At 37.5% G+C, this 27,107-nt stretch overlaps 1 protein-coding gene across 1 annotated transcript; it reads right to left on the bottom strand.

Annotated features, from left to right (window-relative positions):
• Positions 1 to 18,393: 18,393 nt before the first annotated feature.
• LOC105524642 (chromosome unknown open reading frame, human C17orf112) lies at positions 18,394 to 20,529 on the bottom strand. The gene is given in 5 exon segments (XM_011960000.1): positions 18,394 to 18,758; positions 18,760 to 18,792; positions 19,268 to 19,416; positions 19,530 to 19,616; positions 20,324 to 20,529. Coding segments are annotated over 5 exon segments (363 nt in total). The 5' UTR covers positions 20,385 to 20,529; the 3' UTR covers positions 18,394 to 18,725.
• Positions 20,530 to 27,107: the final 6,578 nt, after the last annotated feature.

Here is a 27,107-nt window from a genome sequence, read left to right as displayed (position 1 = left end):
CATAGGGAAGTAGTTGTAATTACCCTGGTCAACTAGGAGATCACTTGCTCCAAGATTTACAACTCTATAAAGCATGTCATTTCTAGTACTCTAAATAAGTGAACTAAAGCAAAACTGGTAATGTTCAAGGTTGTTTAAGGAGTTGTAGTCCAAACAGTCATGAAGGAACAAAAAGAAGGAAGTTAATTAGAAAACTATTATCATCAAAAACCTAAGTGTTACGCAAAAACATGGATTAACTCCCAATACCTTTCTTTCCTTAATGACAACTGACACTATGGCAGTACTTCTGGCAGAAGTGTGTTTCCCAACTCATTATGTTCTGTATTTCCCTACTTCATAGCATATTTTGAGCTGTAGCTAGTGGTGCATTTCTTGTTGTTGTTGTTGTTGTTATCGTTTCTGCAAGACACTCAGCATCTTCTGGGGGCCTCCATATAAACCTCTGTCCATTTCAGAAACTCAAATGAGAATAGTAAAAGACCACCATCCCTTTGCTCTTTCAAAATGAGTGCCCTTTATGTGTCAGACACTGTGCTATCTGGTTTGGGACACAGAGGTAATTAAAACAAGAGTCTCACTCTTGATTATTTCTAGTGAGTGTAGCATCCATAAGAATAATTACAATGATATGCTATCATGACAAGTTTGAAGTTTGCACATCTTGTAATGGCAATATAAAGAAGGAATACCCAGCACAGCAGGTAAATGCAGAGAGGTTCTTCAGGGAAAACTGAAACAGAGGCTTACAATATAGACAAGTTAGACAACCTACCCAAAGAAAGGGAAAGATATCATTCCAGGCAGAAGGTATTAGGTGAGCCCAGAAACAGAATGGTGTTTATGGGGAAGCAGGAGAAGATAGTTACTAATACCTAAAATGCAAGTGGCCAGTTTACATAATTATTTTAAAACAGAAAGTAAAACAATTTGAAGGCTTGTGTAATAGTTTGCAAAGTTCCATGACAATTTAAGTAGCACTGTGCGGTGGTCTACGTGACATGAGAGTGAACTGGCTGGCATGGAGAGGACAGATACAAGAGGACAGTTAGGAGTCTATTGCCTTCCGTCATAGGGCTTCAAATTTGTGGATTTCTCTGATTTCCTTTTCTCTTTTTTTGACAGAAGGAAAACTTTCAAAAAAAAAAAAAAAAAAAAAAGGTCTATCCTGCAGGTTCCAAGCCTCCAAGCCTGCCTCATTCTTAAACATTTGTTTGTTTCTCTAACTTCTTTGGAGAAGGAAGAAAATTATAGTTCTTTTTCCAAACACTGCCATACATCCATCTCCCTTCTCCCTTCCAGCTCCACTGTTCAATCTGTTTCCGTAACAATCCTTCACAACAAAATTTAATAGAGGACACCCTCTCTTAAATTGGGCTCTGCTAAATTGTTTCATTCAAGAATATCTAATGTGGCTCTTTAAGTGTAACTCAAACATTGGACTATTTTAGAAATGAGTATTTTATTCTTGAAATTTCATTCATGATCTTAGAATTATTAAATGATAATCAACAATGACTTGCATTTGGCAAACACTACTTATTGTTTAAAAACCTTTACATGTCTTCAGTATTTCATTTTTAATTTTATTTATTGATATTTCCAAAACCAGCCTTGCTATTCCCCCTCAGATTTCTCAGTAGCAGCTGGACAGTACCCATTTCAGAGGCCCAAGTAGCATTTTTCATAAGGCTACTTCTGCTTCTCAACTCTATATGGCCTCATCTCCAAGCTTCTAGGTTCTTATAATAACTAGTGCTTTTCTTTATTTTATCTAACGTGGAAAAGTTAGGTAGTGGGGCAGGATGTAGTTGCCTAACATAAACAGCTGTTACTAATTGTAATAGTCTTTACTTTTTACTTTTCCAATTTCTATCACTCATTTACCAATCTCTTGTATTAAATTATCTATGCTGAAATACCTAATTTTTCTGTTTTTCTTTATGAACTCTAATATACTACATGATTTAGCCTAATCCCATAATTTTTTCTTACCCAAGTGTCAACCACGCGGTCTTTCAAATTTGAAATTCAGAAAAAAATCATAGCTGAAAATTCATAGCTTCACTGAAACTCTGTTAGGTTGCAGGCCTCCTGTAAATAGCACATTAATTCTTGATCCTATCATATATATCTTACTATGTGCTGGCCACTGTTCTAATACTTTATATATATGATTAGTTTATTTAATTTTTGCAGTAAACCTATCTTTTTGATATTGTTTGTATCCTCATTTCATAGATGAAGAAACTGAGGAACAAATAAAATAAATATCTTAGGTTATCCATCAGAGCTGGGATTTGAATCCATCCAGATTTACTGTTAAACTCACCTAACACCAAAGATTGCCACAGTTTTTCTGTAAGGAACCATATCATAAGTATTTTTGGTTTTATGCTCCATACAGTCTCTGCTGTGGCTACCAGACTCTGCTTTTGTAGCAGAAAGACAGCCATAGACAAAATATAAAAGAATTGGCATAATTAGGTTCCAATGAAACTTTACTAAAACAGGGGGCAGCTAGGATTTGTTCTACAGATCATAGTTTTCTACCCTAATCTAATTACTACATTGTATTGAGCAACAGAAATTTCCAGAATATCATTTGACACAGCTGATTATTACAGTAGCAGTCCAGTAAGGCAAGGTTATATTCCCTTTGATTGATAAGTTTTTCTATCTTTTTCCTAAAATTACCTTATATCTGTTAGGATTCCTTTTTCTCTGTACATATAAACATCCAGAAATATCCCAGATATATCTTGGGTGTTGCTGCCAATGTTTGCATTTTAAAAACATATATCTTATTAAATACATCTAGAAATGATATTTTCAGAGATAATTTGTTGTTGTTTTTAGTTTATCCTCTGAAGCATTTATCTTTTGAGTTGCAAACAATCCAATTATACTCTTTATGTTATTTTAAAATGTACAATTACATTGTATTGACTATGGTCACCTATTGTGTTATCAAATAGTAGGTCTTATTCATTCTTTCTACTTTTTGGGACCCAGTAAGCATACTCACCTCCACGTCAGACACCCCACTACCCTTGACAACCTCTGGTAACCATCCTTCTACTCCCTGTGTTAATGAGTTCAATTGTTTTGATTTTTAGATCCCCAAAATAAGTGAGAACATGTGATGCTCATCTTTCTGTGCCTGGCTTATTTCACTTAAGATAATGATCTCCAGTTTCATCCATGTTGTTGCAAATGACTGGATCCCATTCTTTGTTATGTCTGAATAGAAATATGTATACGTACCACATTTTCTGTATTTATTCATCTGTTGGTGGACACTTAGGCTGCTTCCAAATTGTGGTTATTGTGAACAGTGCTGCAAAAAACACAGGAGTGCCAATATTTCTTTGATATATTGATTTCGTTTCTATTGGGTATATATCCAGAAGTGGGATTGCTAGATCATAAGGTACCCGATTTTTAAGTTTTTAAGGAACCTCTAAGCTGTTTGCCATACTGGTTGTACTAATTTACATTCCCACCAACAATGTACAAGGAGTTCCCTTCTGCACATCCTCACCAGCATTTGTGATAGCCTGTCTTTGGATATAAGACATTTCAACTGGGATGAGATGATATCTCACTGTAGTTTATATTTACACCTCTCTGATGATCCATCGTGTTGAGCACATTTTCATATGCCTGTTTGCCATTTGTATGTCTTCTTTTGAGAAATGTCTATGGAAATATTCTGCCAATTTTTGGGTTGGATTATGACATTATTTTTCCTATAAATTGTTTGAACTCTTTATATATTGTGGTTATTAATCCTTTGTCAGATGGATAGCTTGCAAATATTTTCACCCATTCTGTGGGCTATCTCTTCACTTTTGATTGTATCCCCGTGTGCAGAAGTTTTTTAACTTAATGTTAAAAACAGCTATATGCCCATTCTTTTTTCACTTGATGTGATCACATTTGTCCATGTTAGCTTTGGTTGCCTGTGCTTGTGGATTATTGCTTAAGAAATCTTTGCCCAGACCAATGTCCTGAAGATTTTGTCCAAACAGTTTCTTGTAGTAGTTTCATAGTTAGAGCTCTTAGATTTATAACTTTAATCCATTTTTATTTGATTTTTGTATATGATGAGCAATAGGGGTCCAGTTTCATTCTGCTACATGTACATCCAGTTTCCCCTGCACTATTTATTGAAGAGACTGTCTTTTCCCCAGGGTATGTTCTTGGCACTTTGTCAAAAACGAATTTACTGTGGGTGTCTGGATTTGTTTCTGAGTTCTCTATTCTGTTTCATTGATCTGTGTGTCTTTTTTTGCTGGTATAATGCTGTTTTGGTTATAATAGCTCTGTAGTATAATTTGAAGTCAGGTAAAATGATTCCTCCAGTTTTGTTATTTTGTTTAGCATAGCTTTGGCTATTCTGGGTCTTTTGTAATTCTATATCCATTTTAGAATTTTTTTTTCTATTTCTGCGAAGAATATCATTGCCATTTTGGTAGGGGTTGCTTTGAATCTGTAGATTTGTTTGGGTGGTGTGGCCATTTTACCAATATTAATGCTTCTAGTACGTGAACATGAAATACTTTTTCCTTTTTGGGGTGTCCTGCTCAATTTCTTTTATCAGTGTTTTATAAGTTTTATTATAGAGACCTGTTACTTCTTTGGTTAATTCCCAGATACATTTTTTTTATTTGTAGACACTTTAAATGGCGTTATTTTCTTGCTTTATTTTTCAGATTGTTAACTGCTGGCATATATAAATGCTACTGATTTTTGTATGTTGATTTGTGTTCTGCAACTTTACTGAATTTTTTTTTTTATCATTTTCAAAAGTTTTATTGTGGAGACTTCAGGTTTTTCCAAATAAGAGATCTTATCATCTGCAAACAAGGGTAGTTTGACTTTTCTAATTTGAATGCCTATTATATCATTCTCTTTTCCGATTGCTCTAGCTAGAACTTCCAATACTATATTGAATAACAATGGTGTCAGTGGGCATACCTGTTGTGTTCCAGATCTCAGGGGAAAGGCTTTTAATTTTTCCCATTCAGTATGATACCAGCTGTGGGTCTGTCATATATGGATTGTATTGTGTTGAGGTATATTCCTTCTATCCCAAGTTTTTGAGGGTTTTTATCATGAAGGGATGTTGGATTTTATCAAATGCTTGTTCAGCATCAATTGAAATTATTAAATGACTTTTATCCTTCATTCTGTTGATATGTTGTATCACATTGACTGATTTCCATGTGTTAAACCATTGTTGCATCCCAGGGATAAATCCCATTTGGTCACAAGTTATCTTTCTAATGTATTACTAAATTTGGTTTGTTGATATTTTGTTGAAAATGTTTGCATCAATATTCATCCGAGACATTGACATGTAGTTTTTGTTTTGTTTTGATGGGCCTTTGTCTGGTTTTGGTATCAGGTTAATACTTGCCTCATAGAATGAGTTTGGAAGTGAAGTATTTCCTCCATGACTATTTTTCAGAATAGTTTGAATAAGATTAATACTATTTATTTAAATATTGGGTAGAATTCAGCAGTGAAACCATTAGGTCCTGGGCCTTTCTTTACTGGGAGGTTTTTTTTTTTTTTATCATTTTGATCTCATTACTTGTTATCAGTCTGTTCAGGTTTTTGAATTTCTTCCTGGTATGATCTTCGTATGTTGTATATATCTTGGAATTTGTTTATTCCAGATTTTCCAATTTATTGGCATATAGTTGTTCATAGTAGCCACTCATGATCCTTTGGTTTTCTGCAGTATCAGCTGTAATGTATTCTTTTCCATTTCTGATTTTATTCATTTAGATAATCTCTCTTTTTTTCTGTTAGTCTGGCTAAGGGTTTGTCAATTTTGTTTATCTTTTCAAAACAGCCAATTTTTTATTTCATTAATTTTTTGTGTTTTCATTTCAATTTCATTTATATTTACTCTGATCTTTATTTTTCCTTTCTTCTACTAATTTGGGGTTTCATTTGTTCTTGCTTTTCTAGTTCTTTAACCTGCATCATTAGATTGTTCATTTGAAGTTTTTCCTCTTTCTTGATGTAGGCACTTATAGCCTACACTTACAAACTTCCCTGTTAGTGCTGCTTTTGCTGTATCCCACAGGTTTCGTATGCTGTACTTCCAAGAAATTTTTCAATTTCACTATTAATTTCTTCAGGTCTTGACCCACTGGTCTTTTAGTAAGATAGTGTTTAATTTCCATGTATTTGTATAGTTTCCAAAATTCCTCTTGTTATTAATTTCTAGTTTTAATTGTAGTCAGAGAAGACACTTGATATTATTTCTATATTTTTGGAATGTTTAAAGACATATTTTGTGACCTAACATATGGTCTACCGTTGAGACTAATTCATATACTGAGGATAAGAATGTGTATTCTTCAGCTCTTGGATAAAATGTCCTGTAAATACCCATTAGACTCATTTGTTCTATAGCTCAAATTAAGTCTGTTTTTCTTTATTAATTTTCTGTCTGGAAGATTGGTCCATCACTAAAAGTGGGGTGATGAAGTCACCAGCTATTATTGTTTTGGGGCCTGTCAGCTCTAATAGTATTTATGTTAAATTTCTGGGTCCTCCAGTGTTGGGTGCATGTATATTTAAAATTGTTAGATCTTCTTGTTGAATTCATCCCTTTATCATTATACAGTGACCTTCTTTGTCTCTCCTTAACAGTTTTTGTCTCAAAAACTATTTTGCTTGATATAAGTACAGCAATTCATGCTCTTTTTCAGTTTCCATTAGCATGGAATGTCTTCTTTCATTCTTTTATTTTCAGTTTATATGTGTCTTTATAGGTGAAGTGTGTTTCCTGTATGCAACAAATCAATGGGTCTTGTTTTTTCATTCATTAGGTGAGTCTATGACTTTTGGTTGGAGAGTTTAGTTCATTTACCTTCAATGTTATTACTGATAAGTAAGGAATTACTCCTGCCTTTTTGTCATTTGTTTTGTGGTTGTTTTATGGTCTTCTTTCTTTCTTTCCTCCCTGTCTTCCTCTATTGAAGGTATTTTTCTCTGGTGATATGATTGAACTTTTTCCTTTTAATTTTTTTCCATCAATTATACGTTTTTTGGTTTGCATGAGGCTTGCAAACACTGTCTTATAACCCATTATTTCAATCAGATAACAACTTAACACTTTTTGCAGAGACAAACACACAAGCAAAAAGAAAACTAATAAAAACTATATTCCTTAATATTGTCCCTCTACTATTTAACTTTTTGTGGTTTCTATTTCTGTTTTATTGTACTGTCTATGTCTTGAAAAGTTGTTGTACTTATTACTTTTTATTGGTTCATATTTTAGTCTTTCTACTTAAGCGTAGTTTAAATACCATGATATGATTTGGCTGTGTCCCCTCCCAAATCTCATCTTAAACTGTAGTTCCCATAATCTCCAAGTGTCCTGGGAGGGACCCAGTGGGAGTTAATTGAATCACAGAGGCGTTTACCCACATGCTGTTCTCATGATAGTGAGTGACTTCTCATGAGATTTGATGGTCTTCTCAAGGGATTTCCTTCCTTTGTTTGGCACTTCTCCTTCCCGCCACACTGTAAAGAAGATGCCTTTCTTCTCCTTTGCCTTCTGCCACGATTGTAAGTTTCCTGAGGACTTTTCCAGCCATTCAGAACTGTGAGTCAATTAAACCTCTTTTCTTTATAGTCAGTCTTGAGTATTCCTTCATAGGAGCATGAGAATGGACGAATACACACCACAAATATATTGTTATAATATTCTGTGATTTTCTGTGACTTACTATTACCAGTGAGTTTTCTATAATCAGATGATTTCTTGCTGCTCATTAATGTCTTTTTCTTTCTGATGGAAGAACTCCCTTTAGGATTTTTTTTATAGAATGGGTCTAGTGTTGGTGAATTCCCTCAAATTTTGCTTCTCTGAGAAAGTCTGTATTTCCTTTTTATGCTTGAAGAATATTTTTGCTGAATAGACTATTATAGAATATAAGGTTTTTGTCTCTTTTTTTTTTCCCCTTCAGCACTTTAAGTATGTCATGTTACTCTCTCCTGGCCTGTAAGGTTTCCAGTGAAATGTCTGCCCCCAGATGTATTGGATCTCCATTGTATGTTATGTTTTTATTTTCTCTGGGTGCTTTTAGAAGCATTTCTTTATCCTTGACCTTTGGAAGTTTGATTATTAAATGCCTTGAGGTAGTAGCCTTTGGATTAAATCTGCTTGGTGTTCTATAACCTGCTTGTACTTAGTTGTTGATCTTTTCTTAGGTTTGGGGAGTTCTTCTCTACTACCTTTCTGAATAAACTTTCTACTCCTATTTCTTATTCTACAACTTTTTTAAGGACAATTGTTGGGAACAAGCCCCCCCAAATCTGGCCATAAACTGGCCCCAAAACTGGCCATAAACAAAATCTCTGCAACACTGTAACATGTTCATGATGGCCATAACGCCCACACTGGAAGGTTGTGGGTTTACCAGAATGATGGCAAGGAACACCTGGCCCACCCTGGGTGGAAAACTGCTTAAACTCATTCTTAAGCCACAAACAATAGCATGAGTGATCTGTGCCTTAAGGACATGCTCCTGCTGCAGTTAACTAGCCCAACCTATTTCTTTAATTTGGCCCATCCCTTTGTTTCCCATAAGGGATACTTTTAGTTAATCGAATATCTATAGAAACAATACTAATGACTGGCTTGCTGTTAACAAGTATGTGGGTAAATCTCTGTTTGGGGCTCTCAGATCTGAGGGCTGTGAGACCCCTGATTTCCCACTTCACACCTCTGTATTTCTCTGTGTCTTTAATTCCTCTAGAGCTGCTGGGTTAGGGTCTCTCCAACCGAGCTGGTCTCAGCAAGTGGTGCCCATACGTGGGGGCTCAAATCCAGGTTGAAGGGTCACCAGAGTGACAGTTGGAGAACATGGAACTAGCTGAAGGACACCCAAGTACTCTTAAAGCAATCCCTGTGATAGCATAGGGGAACAATGGGACAAGTGTGTGCTGTGGTTCATTCTACCTTGGAACTTTTTCACACTGATGATGAGGAGGAAGGAGAGTATAGCGAAGTAACAGAAGAGGTTACAGAGCATGTTTATTTACCAGCTAAAGCAAAAGTGACAAAGGAAGGAGATGTTCATCCCTACCCTTCTGTACCCCATCCTTATTATTTTGAAGAAAGAGACCCTCCAGATCTTTCTTTTCTGGAGGGCACTGGGTGAAAAGTAGTTGCCCCAGTGACTGTTTGAGCAGCACCTCGAGCGACCACTCTTAGCTCTATTCAGGCAGGAATTCAGCAAGCTAGATGAAAGGGTGATTTAGAGGCTTGGCAGTTCCATGTTAGAACACACCCCCCAGATCAACAGAGAAATATTATAGCTACATTTGAGCCTTTTCCTTTTAAATTCGAGAAAGCACATTTAGTTGATTATATCAAGGCCTGTGATGGTATCGGAGGTAATCTGTGTAAAGCTACTTTGCGGCACAGGCAATGGCAGGACTGAGAGTGGATAAAGGAAATACTCCATTTCCTGGAGCTTGTTTTAACTGTGGGAAGCATGGTCATACTAAAAAAGATTGTAGAAAAAAATCAGCGAGTCAGGCTGCCAGATAGGGGAAAAAAGAAAACTGCTGAGCCTGAAATATGTCCAACATGTAAAAAAAGAAAACATTGGGCTAATCAGTGTTACTCTAAGTTTGATAAAGAAGGGAACCTGATTTTGGGAAACGCCATGAGGGGCCCATCCCGGGCCCCATTCTAAACCAGCGCATTTCCAGCTCAGGCCATTCCCTCACCCCCGTACAATGTCTGTCCCCCGCCACAGCTGGTAGTGCCACAGATTTATGCTGCACAAAAGCTGTGAGCCTTCTGCTTGGGAAACCCCTACAAAAGGTCCCAACAGGAGTCTGTGGACCCTTGCCAGCCAGGACAATAGGATTACTTTTATGAAGGTCTAGTTTAAGTTTAAAAGGGGTGCAAATACATACAGGAGTCATTGATTCAGATTATAATGGGGAAATTCAAATTGTTACATCTACTTCTGTTCCCTGGAAAGCAGAGCCAGGAGAGCGCATAGCACAGCTCCTGATTGTGCCGTATGTGGGAATGGGAAAAAGTGAAACTAAACAAATAGGATTTGGAAACACAAATAAACAAGGCAAAGCAGCTTATTGGGTCAATCAAATTACTGATTAACATCCTGCCTGTGAAGTAACTATTCAAGGAAAGAAATGTAAAGGTTTGGTAGATACATGAGCAGACATTTCAATCATTTCCCTACTACCTTCCAGCATGGGCATTATGGCCATCATGAACATGTCACAGTGCTGCAGAGATTTTGTTTATGGCCAGTTCTGGGGCCAGTTTATAGCCAGATTTTGGGGTGCCTGTTCCCAACAGATAATAACTCTTAGATTTTTCCTTTTGAGGCTATTTTCTGGATCCTGTAGACATGTTTCAATTTTTTTTTTTGTTATTTATTTTTTTGTCTCCTTTAACTGTGTCTTTTCAAATAGCCAGTCTTCAAACTTGCTAATTCTTCTGTTTGACCAATTCTGCTGTTAAAGAACTCTGATGCATTCTTCAATATGTCAACTTCATTTTTCAACTCTAGAATTTCTGCTTAATTTTTTTTAACTATTTCAATGTCTTTGTTAAATATACCTGATAGAATGCTACATTCCTTCTCTTTGTTCCCTTAAATTTTACTGAGTTTCCTCAACACAGCTATTTTGAATTCACTGTCTATGAAAGGTCAAATATCTCTGTTGCTTCAGGATTTGTCCCTAGTGCCTTACTTAGTTCTTTGGCAAGGTCATGTTTTCCTGGGTGGTATTGATGGTATTAGATGTTTTTTAGTGTCTGGGCATTGAAGGGTTAGCCATGTACTGCAGTCTTCACTATCTTGGCTTATTCATAGCCATTCTCCTTGAGAAGGCTTTCTAGATACGTCAAAGGACTTGGGTTTTGTGATCTAAGCTGTTTATGCTTTAGAGAGAACCCCAAACATAGTAGCATTGTGTTTTTTATAGACTCATAGACATACTGCCTTGATGGTCTTGGACAAGATCAAGGATAATTCTCTGGATTACCAGAGAGAGACCCTTGTTCCCTTCCCTTACTTTCTCCCAAGCACACAGTCTCTCTCTCTCTGTTCTGAACCACCTAAACCTGGGTATGGAGTGATACAAGTGACCACCACCACTATGACTCCACTGGTTCATACTTGAGCAAGCACAGAGCTGAGTCTCACCCAAGGCCTGCTGTAACCTCTCCCTGACTACTGCCTACGTTTGCTCAAGTCTCTGGGGCTCTACAATTATTAATTGGCAAAGCCAGCCAGGCCTGTGTAACTCTCTTTAGAGCGGCAAAATCCCCCAAGCTCCAGATGGGTACAGAAGTGTCATATGGGAGTCAAGGACTAGAGTAAAAATCCATAGAATTCTATCTGGTGTTCTATTGCATTGCAGCTGAGCTGCCACTCAAACCACAAGACACAGTTATCTCCCATTTCCAAAAGAAGAGAAGCCTCACCCTGTAGCTACCACCACCCCAGGTTGCAAGGGTTAGTGCCAGACTACCACTGATATTCCCTTAAGGCCCAAGGTCTCTTAAGTCAGCATGTCATGCCTGGGACTCATGTTTCAGGGCAGTGAGCTTCCTTCTAGCCCAGGGTAGCTCCAGAAATGCTGCCCAAGAGTCTAGTTCTGGAATCATGGACCACAAGAGCCTGTTTGGTGCTCTACCCCACTGTGGTTGTGCTGGCACCTAAGGTGCAAGACAAAGTCCACTTTACTTTTCCCTCTGCTTTTCTCAAGCAGAAGGAGTTGTGCCTGGCTGGTAATGTGCTGAATCTCACCTGAAGCCAGCATTTCTCAGAGGCTCACCCAAGACTCTCGATGTAGTTCCTGGGTATTGCTGCTGGGTATTCAGAGCCCAAAGGCTCTGCGGTTAGCAAGCTATGTATGCTGGCAGAACTGGGTTCCTTCTTTCAAGGCATGGGGTTCTCTTCTGGCCCAGGGTGTGTCTAGAAATGTCATCTGGGAACTAGGGCCTGGAATGGGGGCCTCATAAATCTGACCAGTGCCTTATCCTCCTGTGGCTTATCTTGTATCCTAAATGCAAAACAAAGTCATCCTCCCCATTCTTCCCTCTCCACTCCTCAAGTGGATAGAACAGGTCTCCTTTGAAACTGGAACTGGGATTAGGGAGGGGTGATGCCTGAACTGCCTTGGCTTCCCCAGCTAGTGTCTCAGTATGTTGCATGCCCCCCAAACCACTGTCTCTAGCTTAGTGTCAGCACTCAAACTCACCTAAGAGCTGCAGTCCTTATAACTTAGATTGCCTTTCAAGTTTACCTGAAGATACAGAGTGCTGTAGCCCTGGGTGATGAGATTTGCAGACACTCAACTTCAGACCACTGGGATAGGTGATTCCCCTTTGGATAGGGCTGGTTTAAAAGATCCCTCCATGGGCAGGTGTCAGCTGAGTATTGTCCAGTTTTCCTTTCTGCTCTAATAGGATGGCACTGATCTTCCCCCCCCTGAGTCCAGAAATGCATTCCACACCAGATCTCCATTCCAGGGGATGGTAGAAGTGGGGGCTTTGGTGATTCAGAATTGTTTCTATCTCTTCACTGCCTCTTTCAGCAATATGAAGTTAAAACCTGTTATTATGAGTGCTCATCTTATTTTTAGTTCTTATGAAGGTGTTTTTTTCTCTGTGTAGATAGTTGTTAACTTGGTGTCCTTGTGCAGAGTGGAGATCAGTAAAGCTTTCTATTTGGCCATCATGCTTCACCTTCTCCTCCCATAGATAATTTATCTACCTATTTGTAACATAGCTTTATACTGGCTACAGACATCTAATGGCTATCTATAAATCTATGCTTGCATGTTTGTGTAGATCCTATGCTATGTTTAATTTGTATATGCATGGTATTGTCTTAATCTCAAGCCATTTAGGTCATGAAAGGTTTTTTGTTTGAAATCCCTAACCCAAGTGTCACTTTCCACAATGACAGGAGAATTTTCCCTAGACTCTGAAGGGAGCAGATATTAGTATTCTCTCTATAAATAATGATGATTTTTTTTTCTTTTTTCTATTTTACCTATTTTTTTCCACTGGACTTAAGGAACTGTGCTTTTATTTGTTTGTTTGTCTCTGCATTTTTTTAAAAAACAAATTATGCACTAAAGTAGGAACCTATTATCTTCTTTTTCAGTAAAATACATCCACTGCATATTTAATCTTCAAAAGCATGTATTTATAATTCCAGACAAGCTAGCTTTTCTCTGTAGTTGTTGGTTATGTGACTGAAGGGAAGTTGCAAGTGGTGAAATTTAAGATGATCTGTTTTTATTCATTACTGCATAATAGATGGCAGTTGGATATTTCATATGGCCAACTCTGTTTTTGCATCCTAATCATGCTAGACATTTGGTCTTCAAAGGCTAAAACAGAACCCATCACCAGAACTTTCCCTTCTGGATTACATAAGAATGTAGACATTTCTGGTAATAAATTTACTCTGACAGCTGCTAAAAAATTTACAAAGCTTGACAACATACTCTGAAAGCAAAGGAGAAAATAGAGACCTTGGTTGATTATTTACGTAAAACATGTATCTTTTGGGGAAACACAGAGAGAGAGAGAGAGAGAGAGCATTTAAGTACGTGTATAAGAAGGCATTAAGATACTACTTTTTCCCCCACTTTGTGGACTGTCTTTTAAGGTTTGTTATAGGAGACATCTCATTTTTCATGACGAAAAGTAAAAATGACTTAGAAAAGCATGGTCTGCCTTTGGATTGCAATGCAAAGTCAATCCCTGCTCATTTTCCTTAGGGAAAAATTTAAGTTTTTCCATGGAGACAGACAAAGCTGAAGCAACCCCTTTGGCAATGATGTTTGCAGTCAATCTGGAGAGGCAAATGCATCACTGAAAGTGAATTTCTAAGCATCTCTCTAGTGTTACAAACAGATTAGCTCTCACAGTTACCTAGGCAGATGTGAATCTGTCCCACTTGCGGTCTTAATGCTTCCCTGTTGCTAATGATGTTCCAAGGGTATCAGGAAATGGAAACAAATGGCTGGTGTGGTAGCTGCCTGGAGCTGCCTTAAGTGCCTGCCCTGCTGGGTATCAATTGTTTGTTTGGTGGCTTTCAAAGTAAAGTGGAACATTTATTTGTTTAAACACTGCAATGCATTCGTATTTCTTATCCCCTCCCAAGCCATCATTTTCATCTAATTTAGAAGATGAGATCACACTGTATTTCATAGAGAACAGGTGCCATTCAGTAACTTGAAATATGACAGACTGATCTGTAACGATTTTTTACCAACTTATCTCTCAGGAGCACTTTTACACGGATACTGTGGAGCCCCTGACTATGAGAGAAGGGGATAAGAAGATAAGATTCAAGAAAACGTGGACTACTTAGACAGATATATTGGCTAATTTTCTGATTCTTTCAGTAATAACTTTTCCAAATTGGTAGCCCTGGGAAATTGTTATTTTTTTCTGCTGATTTCTTCCTTTCCTTTATTCTTTCTCTCGCACCCTTTCTCCTTGTCTCCTAATCCTCTCTTCCCTCTTCTTCCTCTAATATGGTTTCGGTATTTGTCCTCTCTAATTTGTCTTGGGTATTTGAGATGTGATCTCCAGTGTTGGGGGTGGGATCTCTTGGGAAGTGTTTGTGTCTTGGGGGCAGATCTTTCATGAATGGCTTGGTGCCCTCACCTCAATAATGAGTAAGTTCTAGCTCTATTAGTTTCCGTAGAAAACTGGTTGATTTAAAAGAATGTGTCACCTCCCCCTTGACTCTCTTGTTCCCTCTCTCACCATGTGGCATGCCTCAGTTCCCCTTGCCTTCCACTCTAAGTAAAAGCTTCCTGACGTCCTGCCAGAAATGGATGCTGGCACTATGCTTCTTGTACAGTCTGCAGAGGTGTGAGTCAAATAGACCTCTTTTCTTTATAAATTACTCAGCTTCAAGTATTCCTTGATAGTGGTGCAAAATACACTAACACATCCTCCATTTTTCTCTTAATAGTTCTCTTCAGCTAATCTAGTATCCAATTGCTCACAACATACTCATAATGAAGTACTCCAGAACAATAAACTCAGTCAGAACTTCGACTCCATACTTACGAATATACCTAACCAAGGAGTTGAAAGACTTCTGAAAGGTCCATTTACCAAAATATGATGCAAAAGAAAGATCTCTAAGGAGTTTTTTCTTTCTGTTATGTTTTCAAGTTTTCTACATAAAAAATGACCAACTCCCACAGTATCTTTTCTACTAGGCAGAGTGGGCTGTCCCCAAACCCAGAGTATATATGTTCTCCTTCTGCAGGGGATTCATATGAAGCTGTTGTGGAAAAAAATCTCATAATCTTTCAAGCAAGCTACAAACTCCCAAAGATAGACTCACATTTTGGGGCAGAAGGTAATAAATACATTTATTCAAATTAATTGCCCTGGCAGTCTAAACGTGTAGAATCTGATATAGAGAATGTTGTGTAAGGACAGGCTATCTTAGTAGTCTCTTGTACATAGAGTCCAAATTAATGGCAAACACAAGGTTACCCAGAAAGATACAGAAGACTAATAATAAATGGATAAGGAGACTTTCTAATCCAACATTAGCTGACTCAAATTATGGGCCATTGACTAAATTTTTTTTTTTTTTTTGAGACAGAGTCTCACTGTTGCCCAGGCTGGAGTGTAGTGGGGCCATCTTGACTCACTGCAACCTCTGCCCTCCGAATTCAAGCAATTCTCCTGCCTCAGCCTCCCAAGTAGCTGGGACCACAGGCACGAGCCAACATGCCCCGCTGATTTCTGTATTTTTAGTAGAAACAGTGTTTCCCCATGTTGGCCAGGCTGTTCTGGAACTCCTGGCCTCAGGTGATCCATCCACCTCAGCCTCCCAAAGGGCTGGGATTATAGGTGTCAGCCACCGCGTCTGGCCTAAAATTCTTAACTAAAGTGTGTTTCCTTAAAGCAAAATTCCTTTCACATAGTTTAATAGATACCATTAACTTTAGACTTTGAATGAAAAAGATAATGTTTTAAATTCCCATAAGGTCACAAATGATCAAAACATTCTGGGAAAGTTTTCCTGAGCTTATTTTCCTAACTTAGTATCTACCCTGTCACCTGGCACAGAATGTGTTTAATATTTTTTACATCCTTCTCTTTATATTACCTATTTACTACCTTAAATGCCTGGGATTGTGTGACATTTTCTGAGGAAATGCCCTTAAGAAGCTTACAAATAGATTATGAAGTAATACTTAAATTCATAAAATAAGCAAACTTGATTTACAAGCATAATAATTGTAATTAATTAATATATAATTTTTAATAAGCTATGTTTTAAAAAAAAATACCTAAAAGAAAACTAAATGATGGTAAGCTCTGGATAAGAATCTGGGGACCTTTCAGAGGGAAGGTTAACTGAAACAAAACTTTGTGGTGAGTGTGGGCTTTGGTTCTGTGCAGTGCATATGATAGAGGAAGTTTAAAGGACTGATTGCATAAATCATATAGCAATGAGTGAGAAAATTATGAAAAAGTGAACAAACTCCATCTGGCAGAAGATACTAAGAATCATGGAGAAAAGGTTGCATAAGGTTGGCAGTGATTGTTGGAAGAGAATCTGGAGTATGAAGGTGAATAGTATAATTATGAATAGAAGTTCCAAAGGCTTTACACTAATTGGAGTGTTTGCCCAATCCAGGATCCCTTCTCTGGGAGGACTGGCCCCATCTGTCCATCCATCATTGGTATGAAACCATGGAAATTGTATTTATAAGATATGACTTTGAACACCATTTCCCAATTTCCTTCTTCCCTTTACTTTTGGTAGAATATGGGAAATGAATACCTCATCTAAAATGGGCAGGCATAAGTTGGATGTCAGATCTCAACAATTCTAGGAAAAAAAAAAGGAAGTTAGGAGTATTCTAAACGGGTTGTTAGGCAACTAAACTGAGACCATGGAAAGTCCATGTTTAAAGTTATAGTTTGAGCCATATGCACTTGAAAAAAGGATGAATATTCTTGGGAGAGAAGGCAAACTGGAGAAAGAAAGAGAAAACACAAAAGAAGATAATTTTTTTTAAAAAAAGAAAAGATATTATCAAGCATACACAGAGAGAAAAAAGATGAAAAATCATGGTTTTCTGGAAAAACAGGAAAATAGATTCAGTTTCTGCCATATGTCTGATCCCTGATCCAATTTTTTTTTCTAAATATTTCTCCTGATTTCTTCCTTTGGTTACTTTATTATACTTTATTATATCTTTGCATTCTTATATTGTATTTTTTTTCCTTTTTGTTTATTGTACTCAAAATAAGATTTTGTTATCTGAAGCCAAAAGAATTTGGACTGAGGTAGAAGTAACAGGAGTATGTAGACTGTATACAAATAAGGTTGGCCAAGGAAAAGTAACACCAATTGGAAAACATTTGAGAGGGAAGAAATGAGGGAGTCAGGAAGATACCTGAACTAGAAAGTAAGGGATCAATTCAAAAAACACTATAAAGAAATGTTCAGCAATAATAAGTCAGTGATTATATGTGAAACTTCATAAAGACAAGTTGAAATTCACAAATGTGATTAAACAAGGACATATTCAGTCTACACTATGTACAATACCATAATATTGAATAATTAGATTAACCAATATAGAGAAGCCAGGATATTGTCCAAGTGATTTGATTTTGCAAGAATAATAAAGAATTTATTGGTGATTTTATTAAATGTAAACTCAGCGAAGGTGGGGTTATGTTTGTTTCATTCATCACTATATAGTGGTATTATAAGACTTACTTCTTAGTTCAGCTAAAAGCTGGGTTCTTGTCACACAACCATAAAAGATTAGGCTTACAGACACTTTGAAGGGTGAGAACGGCAGGGTTTATTGGGTGAAAAGGAAACAAAAGGAAACAGGGACTTTCAGTAAAGAAATAGTCCTGCTAATATGCTTTCCACCCCACAGGTTGAATCTCAGGTTACCACCCCAGATCAGGAGAGGCCAGGCTCCTCCCCACTGCAAACAGCATGAAATTCCTGAGGCTCCACTCCAGTGTACACTCCTCTAAGTGTGCAGGCTGGTCAGAGGTTCTTTGGGGACCTCTTTATACTTGGCTGTCTCACTGGAGCTTAGAAAAATGCATAGTGGTTTATATTTGCTCAGAAAATATTTTTAAATAATTTAAAGTGTGGGTTTTTTATATGATAGCAGAACATTCACAATGACACAACGAGTAGAAAAAAATAAATTATTTCATCCTCATTACTATATGGGCATTATTTGGTGCTAGAAAAAATAAAATCAATGAAACACGGTAAACCCTGACAGAGGACCCTGCAGTCCTGGGGGAAAAAAAAAAGGCAAAACTGAATGTACAGATACAAGGCTTATTGGCTCTTAAAACTTGAGAGTGGGAGGTTTTGGCAGAGGGTAACAGTTTAACTTCATGGGAATTTTTGCTTTTAATACATACTCTGTTAGCTTGCTCTACATCATCTAAACAGGTATCAACTGTACTTGTATTTTGTAGTTTGATATCTAATGCATAAGTCTGATATGAGCACCTTTTCCCATTTGTAGGATTCAGGCTCAGTACTCATTCCTCATCAAGGTGCATCACCTCCATCTGTAGAGCTGGCAATATTAAGTATCTCTGGTAATTTCCAGGAGCTCCTCTTAGAGGTGTAGCTCACCTTGCGAAAGATCTAAAACATAAACAATAAGACACTGAGAAAAAAAGGATGGTGGATCCAGTTCCAGTGAGGAGGCCATCTGTCATGGAAAGTGATAAGAGTCATAATTGAGGGGAGCCCATGTCGTCAGTGGGAGAATCATATTAAACAGCAAGAATAAAGGGAAAAGGACAAAATGAAAGAGGAGAATGAGCTGAGAGGATTCTAGTCATGATGGTATCATAGTTAGAGAAGAGTAGGTTATAAAGATGAATTCAGATAAAAAATACTCAATGGTGAAGTCATACTTGCACTCAACATGAATGCAGTGCTGTTTGCTGTGTAGATACAGCATAATGGAGCTCTGTATGGTGAAACATATGATGTTATCCATAAAAATTGACCAGGTTACTCTACAGGTATGTCTATATTCATGTATTCAATAATTATTCATCAAATGCATAATATAATATATGCAAGACATTTTTTTCTGAGAGATGTGGAGAATTATCAGTCTAACAAAACTCTGCCTTTGAAGTAGAAATTATCAAAGTTTATAAAAGAGATGCACTCACCTTAGTTTGAAATTTCCAGAATAAATTTCTTTTGTACTCTGGGAAGATCTTACCTAAAACAAATTCATCTCTAAAGAATGGAGAAGCTTCTATTCTACCATTGTCAAGGAAAACTCCAGTTAGTATGAATGAAGGCTCCAATCTCATATCTATGCACAAGAAAGAGAAAAGAAAAGAATGGAGAGGAGGTCAGAAAACAGTGGGGTGGAAATTAAAATCCTCATTTAAAAAAATCTAAGAAAAACATGAGGGAAGCAATTACTCTGCAGGTTTCCCAGCTGATTCACAGGAGATTCATGATTAGAGTTGGCCAGAGGAGGTGAAGGCATGGACTCTGCCGTGCCCCTTCCTGGAATTAGATGATATGGATGAGCAGTTCTCCCTTCGATGGAGTCCACATCATTTCCCCTGCTGTCCCTCTCGCTGGAAATGTCCCCCAGCTAACACAGGGCTTGCTCTGCTGTGGCTGCAAAGCTGAGCTGCTGGCAGGGGGCAGATTGCTTTCCACAGAGGAGACCAGATATGGTTTCTTTGCTGCTATGGTAGCTACTCAGGCAGCATCTCCTTTGGAAGAGACTCCACCCTAAACCCTTTAAGGCTGGGCAAAAGATAAATGCTGTGGCTTAAAGTTCCAAGCTCCTTGCTCCAGAGAAGATTAAGTCAGTAGGAAATCCAAATAATGAGAGCCCCGAGGAACTATTCTGAAAATCAGAGGAAACTGAAAGAAAAACTTAAAATAACATCTCTTTTAAAGGAAAAGAAAAACAACAGGAGGTTTAATAAATTTATATGGCCTCTCACTGGATTGTAAACATTTGAGAAGATAAGTAAACAGAAGAGGGAATGGTGCAAAGGAGGAAAAAATATAGATGGTTCTTACAACTCTGCAGCATCTGCCAACACAAATTACAGTGCAGACCAGACTGGTGAATTTCTCTGGGGACTTTCCCAGAGTATGAAAGAAGGGAAATGGGGAAGGAATAAGACCTGAGTTTCAAGAAAAAGAAAGAAAAAAATTAAATCTTTAAAAGTTTGCTTTTCTAGTCCCTGAATTACCATCAGAAAATGCTACAACGTTGCATTTAAGGAAAGTAAGTATGTATGCTAGAGATGCCATTGAAGAAGGGATGAAGCAGTGCTTGACTATCTGAAGCTGAGGAGTTCTGAAGATCTTTACCCAACCTCAAACTTGCTGGTGCTCATGTCTATGTGGTTCTGAAGTAGAACTAGACTTCAATCTCAGTGTCATGTCTTTATTCATTTAGGCCTGGAGGGAGGACAGAGGAGGAACCTTGCCTCTGTAATTTGGACTTCCGCTATTCTGTCACAATTGCTGCCTTGTTGTTTTGTGGGTTTTTTTTTTTTTTAATCATTTTTTTTCTGGCAGTTGCGCAAGAATGTCCAGGAACCATATGGCAGAATGAGTTTTCATGTCTGTGTTCTTTAATCCAAGTTCAAGATGCTGCTCGTGAAACCTAATCATAGATCTTAAAAACCCTCTTGTCTCTCTCATTTCTCCCTCTTGCTACTGCCTAGGGATTTGGCTCAAGGAAACCTTGGTTAACAGTCAACTGACAGTTGACTCTCAGATGGAAAGGCTGGGAAATATCAAAAACCTGCAAATGTTAGTTTGATTCACTTCAAGGTCGCCACATCAACCAACATTTTATCAGCATCTGCAATTTCTAGATGTTTTGTAAAATGTTGTGGGAATACAAAGATGATTAAAACACAGACAGTTGCTCAACCAGGTGTAGTGGAAAGAGCAAAGACTGAAATGAGAGGAGAGTTGACCTGACTCTGCTTCTATAATTATGAATGTTTTTCCTCTAAATTCCCTTCTCTTAAAATACGGCTCCACTAGCAGTCCAGGGCTGCATGAGGGGCTCATATGAACGGGCTTTTATTCTGTGATACTGCCATATTCACTGACCCAACAACACAGGATCTCAACTCAAGGATAAGGTTGGGCAACGGTGACCATATTCTATCTCTATACTGTAAATTTAGGCTTGGCTTGGTGACTAATGCCTTTAATCCATGCACTTTGGGAGGCTGAGGCAGGAAGATTGCTTGAGCCTAGGAGTTCAAGGCTGCAGTGAGCTATGATTGTGCCACTGCATTCAACCTGGATGACAGAGAGAAAATCTATCTCAAAATAATAAATAAATAAATTATAAGCTTAGAATGTTAGGTTTTAGAATGTTAGATTTAGCACCAGAATCTCCTAAGCTGGAGCAAAACTAATGGAAAGCTAAGATTGAGAAGAATAAAAAATAAAACTATTGTAGAGATAGCCAGTGTACACAGAAATGAATACAGCAAATATGCAGAGAGAAGCAAACATATGTGACAACGATTGAGAGGGAATAAAACAAAGGGTCAGAGGGGGCAGAAAGCAGGGAGAGAACAAGAGAGAAAAGTTACTAATGACTGACCAACATGAGACATTACTGTATTTCTTGTAAAGTATCTTATGACATTTCTCATATTCTTCTAATGACCTTTGTTTTTAACTTTACCTTATGTATTTTTTTGTCCTTTGAAACCAAATTAACATTAATTATAACAGATGTTGACTAGTGTGGTCTAGAACAGATCATACTATCTCTAAGTTATAATTTGGTTAACTTTTAGGATACTGATATATTGTTTCTTAATCCCAGAGTCAACGATGATACCTGAGACAATGCTGTGATGTTTGGAATTTATGTGCTCAGTACATGGTCCCTGAATGGTAATCTCCAGCCAAGGCATTAGTGATGGAGAGTATGGAGGGATCTAATCACGAAGACCGTGAAGGCTCCGGGAACTCTGAGAAAGATAAAATGGCAATGGCTATGGTGAAGAAGCAGGGTAGGGAAGAAGCTTGGTATGGCACAGTTTGACTGGAGTGAGGGACTAAAGATGGAAATCAATAACAGATTATGGCTGGTGATTTTATGACCATGTTTAGGGATTTGAATTTCAAGTTAGTTTTGGTTTCAATATCTTTAAGGCATATCCAGTTGATAAGGTATGTGTAGGGGTGGGAAGGTAGAAGGTAAGATTGAGTAATACAAAGCCCCTCAATCTTTTACATTCATGTCAACCCAGTTCAAAATCCGCAGTGTTTTACTCTCTACAATTTGCATTTTAAAAAGATTGGGATTTTTTTCAATTATAAATTGATATTATACCTTCCAATCTATTTTTAAATATTATCTTCATCAATTAAGTTAAGTCTAGTGAATTCTCCTGCCCCATAATCCTTCTCCTTATTTAAGGACAAGCACATTTGGAATGCTAGCCTTGTAGACCGTGTTTACCCTACTCACTGTCAAAAGCAAGATGATTCTGAGATTTGTTGGAGTACAGTGTATTGTATATGTGTTATGTACAGTGCCAGGCATGTAATAAGGGCTCAATAAATACTTATTGAAAAAATTAATCAGTAACATTCCTTTTTAGTTTCCCATGATGATTAATAAGTTTCATTTGTTCCATCATTCCAGGCATTCTGATTCTAAACAGAAGAATGAGGAAGAGGAGTAAGAGGAAGAGAACAAAAAGCAATTTTTATGGTTTTTTTAAGAGAAAACTGGAAAACATTGCAATTATAGAAACACACTGCCATTTGTGTATAATCAACATGCCCCTACATTTTTAATCTCCACCTTCTTATGATCTGCAGCCCTGTCCATGACCTTTTGATATAGAGGATGCTGACTGTAATGAAAGAAATATTATCATTACTTCATTGAAGCTTAGGAGAGAAAAATAGATGACAAATTATAAGACAAGCTAAAGCTTAACTCTAGTTATAACAATGATATATGATCATTTTAGATAAAGCAGAAAGTCCAGATATAAAGAGATATACATTTAAATCATTAATTAATAAACAGGGAAACCAAGGCAAGAATAAAGTATATTCTATGTTGGCACTATGATGGTAACACAGTTTGTAAGAAGAAAAACAAATGAAAATGTTTGCAGATAGTATGGAGGGACACTACCTAGGCCACTGATTTTGCCACCCTAGGATCCGTTATGGTTTATTGTTGTTTTTCATTAAGTAGCGGTGCTGAGAGAATGTACCTTGCTCATGACTGTGGTTTAAATTAGTAAAGGTTTTGATTGGTGCTGTCATCATCAGCCTATTCCTTGGGGCTACTCACCATCCCCATCAAAAATGAAACTGATTAGAAACTCTTGTCTTTCCTGGAGTCTCCTTTAATTTTTCTTCCTAAAGATAAACACATCAGCCAATTTCCATTCAGTGTTTGAATCAGAAACACTGAGAAAATAAGTAAGCTGTGGAAAAAGTTTAAGACTCACCAAGTTTATATGCTAGTGATCTGTGGGGTTTCCAGTAGATTTGACTCCTGAATACCTTCTAATATAAAGAAGAAGTCTGTGTAGGCAATTGCTCTTCATTAGTATTATTTTTTCTAAAACTAGGTATAGCAGTTCCCTCCTTTGGATATTTTCTTAGTAAAGGCATTCCCTAAAGTAGGTTTCAAAGCACACTGGGTGTTTTCACACACAAAAAAGGGAAAGGAATAAATTGCTTTCTCTGCAATTACAACAGGCTGGTCTATTGACACACAAGTGAATGAAATGTTTATACCCTGAGAGGCAGCCCCTCCATCACTCTCAAAATTACAGGCCCTCAGATCACCATTGAATGTCTAGCCCTAGAAAATTTGCAGAGATAGACCAAGAATAAGGGAAAGAGAACATAGCAGGCAGCAGTAAATAGCTGTATTCATAGCATTGTGTCCTAATGGAAACATCAATCCTGTTTTCTGAGGAAACTACTGAAAATCCTAACCATAATATTGTCCTCTACTTGACTGCCAGACTGGCTTATAACTTATTCCTTCAAAAAGCTAGAAGCTACATTCTCTGTGCCATACAGAGTACAACCGGAAGATGAAATTGTAAACCATTTCAAAGACTCATTTAACATAGAAACAGGTATTTTCAGGCATCTAACCATCAATTTCAATGCCGGTTTCTGAGCAGTTCTCAGGTGTGATGAATAGGTGAGGCGGAGGTGTACCCCAGCATCTATCTTTGTATTGAGAACATGATAAACAATTTTAATATTTATTATTCAAGCATTTAACCAGTGGGATATCACAGTTAATACAGAATATGCCAATTTGGGCAACAAAAGTTTCTTGAGCAAAAACCGCCTTTAGGAGAATCTTTTTCTATGTAAGGTGTATGAAAAAATAATTTGGAATAAACTCTAGTGCTGTTTATGTTTAGAAATATAATCCTTTCCAACCATAAATTTTTAGTCTAATAATCAGGGCAATAACTAGCTCTACCTTGTGAGGTTGACAGCTCATAAGGGGCGAAGAAGAAGAAGAAAGAAGAAGAAAGAAGAAGAAGAGGAGGAAGAGGAGGAAGAGGAAGAAGAAGAAGAAGAAGAGGAAGAAGAAGAAGAAGAAGAGGAAGAAGAAGAAGAAAGAGGAGGAGAAGGAGGAGGAAGGTGGAGGAGGGGAAGCAGGAGAAGGAAGGGGAGGAGGGAAGGAGGAGGAGAAAGGGGAGGGGGAGGAGGGGAGGAGGAGGGAAGGAGGAAAGGGAAGGAGGAGGGGAAGGAGGAGGGGAAGGTGAAGGAGGAGGGGAAGGAGGAGGGAAGGAGGAGGGGAAGGAGGAGGAGGAAGGGGAGGAGGGGAAGGAGGAGGAGGAAGGAGGAGGAGGAAGGGGGAGGAGGGAAAGGAGAAGGAGAAAGGGGAGGGGGAGGAGGAGGGGGGAGAAGGAGGAAGGGGGAGGAAGGGAAGGAGGAGGGGAAGGAGGAGGAGGAGGAGAAGGAGGAGAAGAAGACGAAAAGGAGGAAGAGGAAGAAGAAGAAGAGGAAGAAGAGAAAGACTGATGACTTCATCTAAGTATCCAGCTTTTAAAAATCTCTAATATATTTGCTTCTTTTTAATACAGGATCTCTGTCTCCATAATTTCAACTTCCACACAGTAGATGGCTCCAGCTCGGGCTTTTTTTCCTGAATTCTAGATTGCACATACATCAGCATTTCAGCACTATAGCTCATCTCATCTTCCTCCTTTACGTTCACACCCAAATCTGCATTTACTTTATTCTCTATAAAAAATTCAACAAATAGGAGTTAATTTAGCACCCCACCACAAATTAGAAAGATTCAGGCACTTAAGCTAGAAATATAAAATTCACATTTGTTTAATGTAGTCCAATTCTATTAGACCCCGTGTATTAAAAAAAACAAAACTATCCTCTGAACACCTTTGTTTTATTATCGTCTTTCTACACCTTCTATGCCTTCTTTAATTTGGTTCCAGGCTGCTTTAATATCAGTTCACCGTTCGTCATTCTTCATGGTCCATCTGTTAAAATGCCACAGAGTTTGTGTTCTGATACGTGCATCTGATCATGCCACTACCCAACTTAATAAAACCTCAATAGTGTATAATGTTCAATCCAATGAATGTAAAACTCCTTACAATAGCATTCAAGTTCCTTCACAGAAAAAAAATCAGTGTAAGGCTCCTAGACTCTCTGTTCAATGAGGCTGTGTATTTTCTGTTTTGTTCACTGTTGTATTTCCACTGCCTAGGAACAGTGTCCAGCACATAGCGCAGAGTCTCATGCTCAATAGCTATTTGCTACATGAATACATATATTTACCCTTATCTTTCCTCTTCTTTTCCTAGGCTCATGATGTTGAATGTTTCCGACATGTCCTACTCCTACCCACCAACCTGTGCTCCCTGAGAGATCCAGCTCACGCTGAAATCCCAGATTTAAATGTTAACAATTTATGTGGAATTTCTCCACCTTTTCAATAAACATTTACAAAAACTTTTTTGCTCCCAATATATTCTGTTTAGATATCTAGTATCCCAGGTGTACATTTTACTATAAATATCTGTGTATATCTTCAGAGGCTGTTTTGCATCTCTATCCACTCCTAAATGCTAGTCAAAAGCTGAGTATACAAACATTATTCAGTAGATATTTGATAAATGAAAGAAGAAACATTGATGATTTTAGAGGTCTATGAAAAATACGTATTTTTAAAACCCCCCAATTCTTTGAACCTAAATATAAAAAGGTAGATGTCGTTCTTTATTTCAACACAAAATATGGTTAAAAGGCATTTAAAAATAGGTACACAAATTTTTAAAGAAATATTTACATATTTTAACTACGGGGTACTCTATGATAAGTCTGGGCATAGGTAGCATACAGTGTTGACATTTAAGATAAATGCCAGACAAATAAGAGTAATTCTAAATAAACTTTATTACAAAAGTTACTTTGTAAATGATTTATGTAATTTTTTAAAAGTATTTCTTAAAAGAAAGAAGTAAAGAAATATGAAAGAAAGGAAGAAGTACAGAAAGACAAATAATGCTAATATTCTCAGATCTTTCTATTCAATTCAGTTCAATCTAAACTATACCAGAAATGACACATATGGTACTGATAAAAAATAAAATTTAGCAGCATGTATTCCTCTGACCAGCTGTAAATTACCTTCTAGCTTGAATAATGGTTCTCTAGCACAAGTTGTTCATTGTTGTAAACGACACTTAATAGATCTAGCTTTGCTCTGAAATGTAGGGTAAATGGAAGGAAAAATACTAACAAACATAAGTGTCCAAAAAAGAATTGGGGCTCAACAGACTCTTGAATTCCCATCCACATGTGTAAACATTTACCTGCATGGGGCTCAGAATGCATCAGGCAACTCTATCATCTTTTCAGTCAATGAAAATCACTGATAGGATAAAAAGTCTTAGTGTTCCTCCTTCTTTTTAAAAAGAAAACAAATAGACAGAGAAACATATTCCAACCCATTTCTATAACTTC

Source organism: Colobus angolensis, unplaced genomic scaffold, assembly GCF_000951035.1.
Source record: "Colobus angolensis palliatus isolate OR3802 unplaced genomic scaffold, Cang.pa_1.0 Scaffold50, whole genome shotgun sequence".
NCBI classification, from domain to species: Eukaryota; Metazoa; Chordata; class Mammalia; order Primates; family Cercopithecidae; genus Colobus; species Colobus angolensis.
The sequence above is the reverse complement of the archived record's forward strand: the minus strand, read 5'-3'. Positions and strand labels throughout refer to the sequence as shown.